This window comes from Ananas comosus, linkage group 12, assembly GCF_001540865.1.
Source record: "Ananas comosus cultivar F153 linkage group 12, ASM154086v1, whole genome shotgun sequence".
In the NCBI taxonomy this organism is placed as follows: domain Eukaryota; kingdom Viridiplantae; phylum Streptophyta; class Magnoliopsida; order Poales; family Bromeliaceae; genus Ananas; species Ananas comosus.
Genome location: NC_033632.1, coordinates 4,039,015 through 4,051,951, shown reverse-complemented (window position 1 = coordinate 4,051,951; position 12,937 = coordinate 4,039,015). Strand labels below are relative to the sequence as shown.

At 34.1% G+C, this 12,937-nt stretch overlaps 1 protein-coding gene across 1 annotated transcript; it reads right to left on the bottom strand.

Annotated features, from left to right (window-relative positions):
- LOC109718486 (synapsin-1-like) lies at nt 1,558-2,079 on the bottom strand. The gene has a single exon (XM_020244741.1). The coding sequence runs from the start codon at nt 2,077-2,079 to the stop codon at nt 1,558-1,560; it is 522 nt and encodes a 173-aa protein (XP_020100330.1).

Below are 12,937 nucleotides of genomic sequence, written 5' to 3'. Positions count from 1 at the left end.
ACGATTATCTACAAATAATAGAGATTCCTGCCTAGTTTTTGTCATTTCTTTCTGGAATTTTTACATATGTTTCTAGAATTTTTGAGTATGGACATAAAAAGAAGATTCTGGTAACTCTTTTCACATCAGATGAAACATAACTAGAGAAAAAGACGAGATACGTGGAAAATCCAAAAGCATCAAGATAATGACGATTCAAGAAAATTTGTAAAATAAGCAAATAGATTCATTTTTGGTTTATGCATAAATTGGCTATCAAATTTGTAAGTTTCCGTTTAGAACTTTTTTTTTATTTTTTGTTTGTTTTCGCCTTATGATCATACTTCTAATGCTTGTTTTGTAGGCATGCTTTATTGATATATAGTATTAATATATATATATATATATATATATTATATATATATATATATATATATATAGAGTTGAGCTAGAATACTATCGGTACAAACGGGCTCCGTTGCCACCATTTGTTTTCGATGATGGAGCCTCCAAATCGACGATCGGCACCGTTGAACAGGATCTATACCATTGAAGTATCTAGAAATCAAATTTCATATTTTTCTAATATTATTTTCTTGTCATCAATGTGGCGTAAAAATGAATGGCTGAAAATGAATATCCTCTAAAAAGTGATGATAGAAATTTTGTAATCATGATCGAGAATATAGATCTTGTTCTAAATAGTTTAAAGAATTTTCTAACCAAAATTCAATTGATTTGGATAGCTTTACACCGTTAAACGAGAAAACCCCTCATATCAACCATTAAAATTACTAATTTTGAAACCCTTTGATCATTAGGTAAATGATGTCGAAAAGATTTGAAATTTAATTTCTAAATACTTCAAGTGATATAGATCATGTTCGACGGTGCCGATCGTTGATTTGAAGCTCCATCATTGAAAACAAATGGCGTGGCACGGAGCCGTTTGCTACCGATAGCATTCCAGCTACTCTATATATATATATATATATATATATATAGAATTAGACTGGAATACTATTAATAGTAAAATCTCTTTTTGCTATCAAATTTTTAATCCTTGGATGAAAAATTGTAGGATTAGGATGATATTAGTCAGTTAGAGTTGAGTGGTCCCCCTAGGGTTGAGTGTCTCCCACTGGTTATAGTATTTAATCCAATGGTTAGAAATGATGAAAAGAGTTGATCCAAAGGTTAAAAAACTAGTAGTAACATGGGATTTTGCTACTAATAGTAGCCAGTCCAACTCTTCTCTCTCTTCTCTCTCTTCTCTCTCTATATATATATATATATATATATATATATATATATGATTTATTTTATAATTTTTTCATTCGTTTTTATGTGAAAACAGTTAAAAAAAGAAAAACTAAATTAATTTTAGTTTTCTTTGAGTTGATCATGAGACATGCATTTTTTTATATTAATTTTTTTTCCCTACTTCTTGCATTATAAAAAAAAATTACATCTGTTATATATATTTTTTTTGCTTATGATATAAAAAATTTAGTCGTTATGTATATATATATATATTATATTTTATATTTATTGCTTTGTGCATCAAAAAAGAAAGGACTACCGCACAGGACCAGGCCCAGCGCCGTGCGCTTCGCGGCGCCACCCGGCCGCCCAGAAACTGGCGAGCCGGCGCGGCCCGCCCCGCAGCGGATGCGGGGATTTGTCCCGGCCTCCTACTGACTTGCGGGCCCGGCCTGGCCCGCTGGTGGCTTGACGGCCCGGCCTGCCCGTAGCGGGCGAGCGGGCCGAGAGAGCCCGGTCCGGCCCGCTTCGGAGGGGGACAGACCCAGCCCTCAGCTGGAGCACTGGCCCGGTCCAGCCTGCTGCATACGAGCGGGCCCGGCCCGGTCTGCTGGGGGAAGGCCAGGCGCGGCCCGCAGATGGAGAACTGACCTGGCCCGCCACGGGCCCCAAACCAGGCCTGCAGCGGGAGCGTTGGCCCGGCTGCCTAGCATCAGGCGCGCGGGCCGGTCCGGCCCGCTGCACAACTTGCGGGCTCGGCCAGCATCGGGAGCTGTGGCCCGGGCCGCCTGCAGCCGGAGCGCGGGGGCCCTCTGCGAACTCGTGGGCCCGGCTCATGGTCCAGCATGTCCAGCAGGCCCGGCCCGGCTGCCCTGCGTCTTTGGGCGCGTTGGCCCGGCCCGGCCCTCCCCATAGCCGAAAGCACTGGGCCCGCCCGGCCCAGCTGCTGCAGTACGCGCTCGGCTTGGCTTGTGCATCGTTTTTTTTGGTTTGTTTATTAAATAGTTTTTTTTTTTTTATTCCCATGTGGTAATATTTTTTTTATGGGATACACGACAATGTATTTTTTTTAATTTTTTAATTTTAATTTTTATTTTTTTATGTTTCTGTGTGGCTTGTGTAGCATGCATAAGTTGTTTGTTTTATTTATTTTGTAGAACGCAGCGGAAGTTTTCGGTTCGTACCTTTTTGCGGAAGCGATTCGAGCCGGATCGGATTGATTGATTTACGTGTCCTTGAATCTTCCTTGAAAATCTTCTAACTCTCCGAACTCGCGGTGGATCGAACTACAAACGAGCGCGATCGCAAATCCACCGTTCAAGTCCCTCTAGAATAATAGGTTAAAGGAGGATGTGGTTTCTCGTTATTATTTTCTTATTCTCTCTCTTTTTCCGTTCCTTTTTGTGCATCGTTACATGTGGGATCGCCCGTCTATTTATAAGAAATTCCAAAATCCTAATAGCGTTAGAGATAAGGCCAAATCGGTTATTATTTGTTATCCTAATATGATTAGATTTATCTCTAATTAGCTTTCCAATTTGAAAGCGAGATTAATCCTAATCCAATTAGATAACATAATATCCGTCGGATCGAACCCGCTTATGGGCGTACCCGATTCGATTTAACTGAATGCCAACATATTTTATGTGGGTGCGAAAGTTAATGTTTGTGTAGCATATTGTAATTGAATGTGGTATTTTTTGACACAAAAGTACTTATATTTTTTTGATGTTTTCAACAAAATGTAATTTTGAAAACACTTGTTTGACCTATGCAGCATTCCCGTAAATGTTTTTTTCTTCAGATATATATATCTTTATAGTGATATAGTAGGTTTTATTCTGTAAAAGAATGTGTTTTGCTCAGTCTCGATGTTTTCTAAATTAAATTTTGGCACAAATACTCATTTTGTTTATGTGGGTGATGATATTGCATAGATAAGTTCTCAATAAATTTCTTTTTTTTTTTAAAAAAAAAGAGAAGGTGTTTTTTTTTTTTTTTTTAAATGGATGAGTTCTAATTTTTTGGATAAGTTTTAAAATTAATAAAAAAATTAATAAAATTGTAATATTTTGAATTGACACTTGGGGGATGATTATCTGCCTAACGAAATTTTCGATTATGTAGTGTTGGGGGATAATATTTCAATTTTGTTAATTTTGAAAAATGTGCCTAATATTCAAATTTGTTTTTAAATGTAGTGAGACAGCTGTCAAAAATATTATAGCTGAGCTCATCAAAGGTGATAAGTTAAATGAAAAGAGTTATGATATTTGATACAGAAAAATACAATACACTGCTACATGAATAAGAGATTTTTGAAACCTTCTCTGTCAAAATGATCATAACTTCGGAAGGCACTACTGCATAGTATGAAAGAGAGATTTATAATAAGTGGTTTACGGAGGATTGAACTGCTCGGTATACTATTTTGTGTGTCATGTAAGACGACCTTATTAGACAGTTTGAGACTTAAGAGGCTGTGAATGACATGTGGGATAATCTGAAGATTGCTTTTGAGCAAACTTTAGCTCGAGGCTTCGTACCTTAAATCTCAAGTTTTGATAATATTACGGATCCAAAGCACTCAATGGTCGAGCACCTTCGTGTGATAAGCGTCATAATTTGGGACCTCAAGGTTGTTGGAAACAAGCTCAACAATAAGCAATAGGTTCTTGCAATGAATCGTTCACTGCTGGATCTTGAATGGTTCTAGATGAAGCTTCTAATGATGCACTTCGAGAGTATTAAAATATTTAATGACATCTCATGTCATTTCGAGCTCGAGGCAGAGCGGCTAAAAGGCGAATCATTCTGTCGTTCTTGTTATATGCTCTGAGAGGTGTAGTGGGATCACACCTAAACGTAAAAAGCATAACAATAATAGAGCTGGCGCAGAAAAGTAAAACTAATTGTGTGCAAGCTTTATTTAGTTGGGAAGGCATGTAGAAAGTCTTTTGGTAAGGCTACACGTGCCTCACATCTTTTAGAGTTAATCCACTCAGACATTTGTGGGCCAATGAATATAAGGGTTCGATATAGTGCGTGTATTTTTACACATTCATTGATAACTACTCCTGTTATGGCTATATGTATTTACTTTCTTGCCGATTTTAAGTTTTAAATTGCTTCAAATATTTCATTGCGGAGGTTGAGAATTAAATAGAAAGAAGTGTAAAGACACTTCACACTGATTGAGATCGTGAGTGTTTGTGTGATCAATTCAAGACTTACTATGAGCACATGGGTATCAGTAGACAGCTCACTATTCTTGATACTATGCAATAAAATGGTATTGCAGAGCAAAGGAACCGTATTTTACTGGACATGATTAGGTCGATGATGGTGCAGGCTCATATTCCCATAAAATTTTGGGGAGATGCTCTTTTGACTGCAGCTTACATTCTTAATCGAGTCCGTAATAAATTAGTACTTTCTATCCCATATGAATTGTGGAGCGGTAGAAAGCTGAGTTTACGCTATTTACGCTCTTGGACTATATTTGGTAATTAGATATTGGCTGCAAGAAGACTATATTTGGTAATGGGATATTGGCTGCAGGATTAAATTTTTTTATCCATAAAATATTTCAATATTCTAGAATAGAGAGATATGAAAGTAATTTTTTACTTGGCAAAATTTTTATTTATTTTCTGGAATAGACAAAAATAATGTTTGGTAACTTTTTTGAAATAAAAGAAGAATAGTCAGCAAAGTTTGCCCTTATGTATGTAGTGAATCTTTTTCTTTGTATAGTACAAATACAATACTTATAAATTTTAATATTATTTTTCCAAAAATAATTACAATACTAAACATTATGATTAAGAAATAATTTTTTTTCCTGCAGATCAATGCAATATATAGTAAGATGATTTTAAATTAATTTTTACAATCATGAAATTTATAATAAGCAATAATATAGACAATAATAACTAATTATTTAATTGCCTACAATTTCGTATAGTTAAACAAAGACTCTAATATAGGCACATTGAATTGACCAAGTCTCTAATACTTGGCATATTAGGGAGAAGAGATTTTGAGGTGACACAAAAAGAAGGCAATGATAATTTCATTGCCTGCCCCGAAATTTCCAAGAATGAGTCCTATTCCGAGGGCGGGGGAGAATTAAATTAAGGATTATTTCAGTAAAATTTAGAATAATCTGCTTTAATTGATATAAATTATTTTAGTTATTTTTTTTCTGTTTGGTAGAATAACGAAAATAAATTCGATTATTCCATAGCTATTCCGTTACAAAACGGAGCCTTGAGATTTAGCTAGATATATTTACAGCCTCTCACATAAATTTGAGAAACTCGATCCTAACGTAAGCGAGTTTGTGTTTGTCAGGTATCTTAAAAACTCAAAAAGCTATGTAATGTATGATAAACACCTAGTTGGTGGAATGACCGGATAGAATCTTGTGATGTGAAATTTTTAGAAAAAAATTTTCACGCATTGGTGAAATACGGAGAGACGTGTCTACTTTTGAGGGGGATCGATCACTTTCTAAAATTGTTGGAGGAAGTGGTAGTGATCTTTCGGCTAGTGTGAGTGCTTCCATAAGTGAGAGAATATTTTTGGAAATTGGCAGTTTAGGCCCTCAATTGTGTAGAGTGAATGTGGACATATTCTCCATCGGCATGTTGAGATCGAATGAGAGATTTTCATGCGCAATCTGCTTGATGATGATGAGTTTGCTTTTTATAAAGAAGCACTACAAATGCCAGTTTGCAGTGAATGGATGACTACTATGAGAGATGAAATGAATGAGAAATGAGATGGATTAAGGAAGAACCAAGTATAGGAGTTGGTTGACTTTCCACCTAAATGCAAGCCTAATGAAAATAAATGAGTTTTAAAAAGTAAGTGTAAAGCGGATGGGTCAATCGATAAATATAAGGCTCGACTCGTGGCCAAAGGCTACACTCAGAGATAAGCGATAGATTGTAACGAAATGTTTGCTCTCGTTGTGAGATTTTTTTTTATACGTTTGATTCTAATTTTAGTAGCACATCTGAATTTGAAATTATTCCAAATAGATGTCAAAACAGCTTTCCTCAATGAAAGATTAGTAGAAGAGATTTATATGGATCAACATTAGGGTTTTGTACTCAGAGTTTAAGAAAACAAGATTTATCACCTTTAAAAGATCTATTTATAGTCTAAAACAGTCGTCGAGATAGTGATATTTCACATTTCATGAAACCATCACCTCCATCAGTATGTCTATAATAGAGAAAGATCACTGTGTATATATCAAGAAGATAGAGAAAGAAATTTTGTTCCTCTTCCTATTCGTCGACGACATACAATTGACTGAAAATGACATGGAGTTTATTAATACAACTAAGAAATAATTGTCTCTCAACTTTGAGATGAACGATCTAGGTGAGACGAGATATGTGCTCGGAGTGTAGATGATTTAGGATCGTTTAAAAAGACTTCTTAAATAAATTAGAAAAATATCTTTAAAAAATTAGAAAATATCATCAAAATAGGTTGTTAAGTGAGAATTAAAAATGATTATTACTATTTGTCCAAATGTGAACAATATAAAAAGTACCAAAGTTTACGTGTCTACTAATATGCCTATTTAAGGCAAGTAAATAAATTATTATACCAAAAGTGTCCTTACTTTGGTTAAAAAATTATAAAAATCTCATTTAAATGCTTTTCCATGAAGCCCAAGCTTCAAACTGGAGATTTCAATTTCTTTTGGAGCAAAAAAAAAAGTGCTCATTTTAATATAATTCGATCAAGATAATCTTAAATTCTTTTTGTTCATAAAAAAAAATCTGATAATTAAAATGAAAAATAATTTCATAAGCCAAACTAGGCAATCATTAAATCTGCTAAATTAAAGGAAAAAACTGTCTAACTTTCAAGAATTAATTGTTAATTTATTAGGATTAGGAAGAGTTTTGCTTCACTGTGAATGTTAATTAATCCAAATCATCCAAGTTTCTATTCTCCTCCTTGATAGATCACAAACAAAGATCCCAAAAACATAATAACATCAAAATTCGTACCGAATCACGGAATTTGAGATTCCCAATAAGCCCCAAAATAGATTAAAAAAAAAGGAAACTGCATCAGGAAACAAAAAACAAAACAAACATAGTAGATCACAAAAACCAACATGCACTAACATGTTACTCTCTCTCTCTCTCTCTCTCTCTCTCAAAAAAAAAAAAAAAAAACCTAGAAAAAAAAAAAATATGAGCCCTTATATACATGGATATTTGTACATACTAAGCGACAATAATAATAATAAACTCATGAGGCCTCGCGGGTGACCTGATTCGCCGTCGCCACCACCGCCGCCGTCGCCGTTCCGCTCGGAAACGCTTTTTCATTAAGCCCCTTCTTCTTTTTGTTATTCTCCTCTCTTATTCTCTTTTTAATCCTCTCCTTGCATTGCTCTTGTTGCACATGCACTTGTGCATAGCTAAATCCCACAGAAAACATGCTGATAATAATATTAATAATAATTAAAAGAGAAGAGAATTGTGGAGAATACAAAAAAGCTAATTGTGGGAATGAGTTTTTTTTATTTTGTTGGAGGGGATTTGGGGGTATAAATATGGAGGAATTGGAGGGGCTTTTTGGGAAATTTGATGGGATCCTAACCTTATCTTTGTCTTTTGGGTAAGGTCTGTAGGTGGCAGGTGCCAAGCAGCTGCAGTGCCTGTCATGTATTATTGAGCATTTTTTTGAAAATATCTTAAAAAAAAGGGGAAAATTGATAGGGTCACAAGTGGCAAAAGTTAGGCACATAGCTTGAACAAAACTTTGACTGGGATTGGCCCAACAAGAGATTCCTTCGTCTCAGATACGTTAGGATTCATTGGAATCGATAATAAAATGATAAAAAAAAAACTTCAAATATCACCTATCACCTCTGTAGTTTCGTACTTTCTCACTTTAGTATTCTGTAGTTTAAACTGTATAAATTTAGTGTTATATAGTTTTATTTTTATCATTTTATTATCGATTCCACTGATTTTTTTCGTTAAATTAGCGACAGAGTTAGAACTAAAAGGGTACTGAAGTGAATATTCGATAAATCTAGATAGAGTATCTGAAATTTTTTGTATATAATTTAACGAAATATTAACGAAAAAACTGACAAAAAGATAAAAATAAAAGCATGAGACACTAACTTAATACACTTTAAACCACATGATACTAAAGTGAAAAGTGCGAAACCACATAGGTGGTATTTGAAGTTTACCCTAAAAAATATGACTCAATAAAATTGAAACAAAAATTCGGTTGACCGTGTTAAATTTTCGTCTAGGTGTTCATTTTCAGCATGTAATTTTAATTTAGAAATATTTTTTGAGATCTACGCGTCGAGCTGCACAACTTGTTCAGGCCGAGTTTGGGTTCCAAATTCAACTATTTAGACTTCTATTTTTAACAGTTTTAGATTATTTTTAAAAAATTTTGTATTTTTTTCTGCTTTGAGTCTGGCTGTTTGGTTATTTCTGATTGTTAAAATTTATTATTTTTAATCATGGTAGGATTCTAGCATCGACTACGCCGTTTGATTACTATAACCAATTTTAAAGTTGATTAATAATATTTTTGTTTTGTTGAAGAAATGTGTTCTTTGTATGTCTCTTTCTTTTCGTCTTGTGCTTCTTCACTCACAACGCTGTTTAGACTTGCGTTACATTTATTATGTCGATAGCAGGAATTTTTAGTTACGTGATCGATAGATGGGAAGGTCTTTATGTTGGAAACCGTCATCTTTTAAGTCTGTATATTTTATTGAAGATAAAGTTCAGATTGAAGTATATTTTTGGGCGAACTGAAGTTTAAGTAAATTTTTTTTTTTTTTTTCGTTGTTTGCTAGTATAACTGGTTCTGTTATATATTTTATAGAAAATGAATGACATAAAACCTGAATGAAAGAGATGGATTGACATTTTATTATATTTCTCTACCACTATTTTTTCACCATAATTGATTTCGGTTTACGACAGGCCGAAGTCAATTACGATATTTTAAAAAATTTGAATTTATCGAAGATGAAGTTATGATAAATTAAACAACAAAAATAAATATTTACAATGAAAAATGAATCAGCCTCTCTTCACATTCCGTGTAAAACAAACATATCCTAATAAGTGTGAACTCAATCCAGTCCATGCCGTCTTAGGTGACAGGTATATGCTTGTTTGGGTTCAAAACGTTGAGCTAAAACCAGGGGCTAAGGTTATTAAATCTGGGTTCGACTTGAAGCTGATTTGATATGCGTTCAGTAGGAAATTTTTTTTTTTTTTTTTAAAATTCCATCTTTGTGTTCTGTAGTTTAAAATGTATCATTTTTATGCTCTGCGGTTTTATTACTTTCTTTCTGTCAGTACCTCTGTTAACTTCCCGTTAAATTATATATAAAAAACTTAAAATACCCATATATGGCTTGTCGAATATTTATTTTAGTACTTTTTGATTTGTTGATTTAGTGAAAAAATTAACGGAGAAGACAACAGAAAGAAAAAAACGAAACCATAAAATACTAAAGTAATATNGGATCGGGATGGGAGCTCCACCAACCCGGATCCGTTTGCATCCCTAATGATACATAGTTAAATTCTTAAAAATATAAAAAAAAAAAAAGAGGGCTGATAAAGTTTGGGTGGGGTTAGGTTTTTGACAACCCGGTACAATCCGGGTGTTTTCCCACTTGACTTTGTCTGGATTGGATCGGGTGAAACTTTTAGCGGGTCGGATTGAGCGGACTAAATTTGCTTAGATCCGTTTCTATCTGATTAGATTGCAACATAGTGGTATAAGTATTAGTGGTTTATTGAGTTTAGATTTTGCACTTCTAATATAAATCCTACTCAACAACACTTCAAATTTGGATACTCGTTTCCGCAAAAGTTAAGAGCTTACTAACAAAATATATTAGAAGGGTAAATTCTAATCATTTATCGCCCATTAAAAAATAAAAAACAAAAAAAAACCAAATTGCAATATGAATGATAGAAACGATTCTGAATCATATTGTGAGACCCCAGATAGTCCTATATATGAAATATAGTAGGGCTAAACTCTTAACCTGGCTTAAGTATTTTGGGTGGTGGTAAGGCCCAAAAGGTTAAGAGAGTTAAGCGTGCTAGGACGATAGTAGTCTTAGGATGGGCGACCCTATGGAAAATTGGGGCGTCACAGTTGATATCAGAGCCAGTTACCAACCGAAAGTGTGAGATGAATCTCGACTGAGCCAGAATGATACAGCGGAAAGAGCAAAACTCTCATACTGTTGACTGTTGTGGATAGAGTGCGGCTCCCCTACAAGGTAGGTTTAGACTAGCGAGACGAGTCTCATATCGCCTGATACTTGTGAGTCTGAGCCCGACGATGACGTCAGGGTTTAAAAGGGAGAGATTGTGAGACCCCGAGTAGTTCTATATATGAAATATAGTAGGGCTAAACACTTAACCCGGCTTAAATATTTGGATGGTGATAAGACCCAAGAGATTAAGAAAGTTAAGCGTGTTAGGACGGAAGTAGTCCTAGAATAGATGACCTCCTAGAAAATTGGGGCGTCACACATATGTTTAAATATAAAAGTAAGCGATCAATAGTTGAGATGGAGGTTTAACCCTGAGTGTGCCCTCACGTGATGTAGACTTAAAAAAAAAAAAAAAAAAAAAAAATGAAGAGCTCCTCTTAGAGGGATTAGAGGGGGTTCATCCCACTAATATTTTTAATATCTAGTTAAAGAGAGGGCATTTTTTTTTTCTTTTTGATAGCAGTGAGATCTCTACTGAGTGGTTGTTTGATTGCACATAATTACACCTGTATTGCTATTATAATTACATGCAGATCCGAATCTAATGTTTGTCTTGATGGATTTGAACTCAACTATTGCAATTGCAACTACACCGAGAATGCTCAACTGCAATAATTGAAACTACGCCCAAATTTGCTGTAATCCTAATTACAGCATTTGAAGAGAGCAATTTTTAAATAAAAATAAGCTTATTGTCTTAATAATTTTTTAAATATTTTTTTTTCTTTTTATACATAGATAATAATTTCACCATCTTATAAATAAAACAATAGAAATTTGTAAATGCACTCTTCTACCATATGCAACTTTTGTTCAATCAAATAAGATATATATAATTATAATTACTGTATATTAATTGCTTTAATTTATTACTGTATTTATAATTACGTCAAATCAGACGACCCTAAGTTTTCGCTCCAACTTGAGACAGAGGAAAATGGTAATAGGTTCAATTGTCTAGTGCAAAGTGGGGAGGCATGGTCTTTAGCCCAAACTGGGCCTAACTTCATTTTTGACCATCCCTTTTTTTTAAAAAGAAGTTTTTTTTTTTTGGTTAATTTATTTTATCTTATATTAATGCTTTAATGGATAGAACTGTAGAGAGGTCGGTTGGGACAGCAAACTGATCTCTAGCGACAGGTAGGTTTGGGTGAGGTTCCGCGCACTACCAAGTCCAGGAAAGCAACATAAAAATTAGGCATCGATGTGTAAACACTAATAAGGGCATATTTGATTCATCTATTTTAGACTATAAAATTAAAATAAAATTTATTGATTTTGATAGTTGTCATTTGTTTTATAGAAATCGGACTCCAGTTCCATTCCGTTCTGGAATAGAAATGACCAAATTTATTTATGCCCCAATTTGATTTTGAATCTCGGATTAATCTATTCCAAAGTAAACTATTTAAAGTTCCTTTTCACCAACATCTTCCTCCTCTCTTTTAATCAAAATCTTCTCTAAAATATTTTAAATTTTTATGTCGATTCTATTCCAATAATTAATCAAACATTTTTGGATGATCCGTCATTTTATTTTTCATTCCAAAGCAATTCAGTTTTATTTCTCATTTATATTCCAATCGTAAACCAAACATGCCCTAATATGAGAGCTTCGACAACAAACTCGCTAAACTTTTAGTTTCGACGATTAAATCTTCTAAATTTTATTAAAAAGTTAAAATTTTTTCTCTTCTCAAGCAAATTTACTGATTAAATAGTCATTTTGAATGAATGTCAAGCACGTAATCGTATGAAGCTTTAAAGTTTAAACACAACGAAATCTACATTTTCCGCTTTAAATTTTTTAGAAAAAAGCAATAAAAATTGTACATGAATCCAGCTAGTTTCTAATCCTAGTACTGAATTTTCATCCAGGAGAAGAGAGGAAGTTTATTTATTTATTTATTTATTTATTTATTTATTTTTCTCAGAAGGACCAATTGAACCATTTGATAGAATATAGAAAACTAGTTACTGATATTGCAACCACTTCAGTAATGGGCACAACAAGCACCATCATGGATAACTCAATCCAAACAAGGTTATCCTAATCCAAACACGATCATCATATGCTTCAAACACAATATATGCGTATGCATGACCTACGGACATCTCAAAAAATATATATATATTACTTTTCCTTCTACATGCGGCTTGCGTTTCATCGGTGCTTCATGCACAAATAATTACTCTTCCCCACAGCCAAAAAGCATAGAAACCAAAACAGCAAAAGAAGAGAACAACAATAAAACTGATGCAACATTTCACAACACGAGCATAGTCCAAGAGATTGCGCATAGCGCTAATAACAATTTAAAAAGATTTCACAGCAAAGTCCAAGTTTAAACTCAAAATTATGGAAACTTTTGAGAC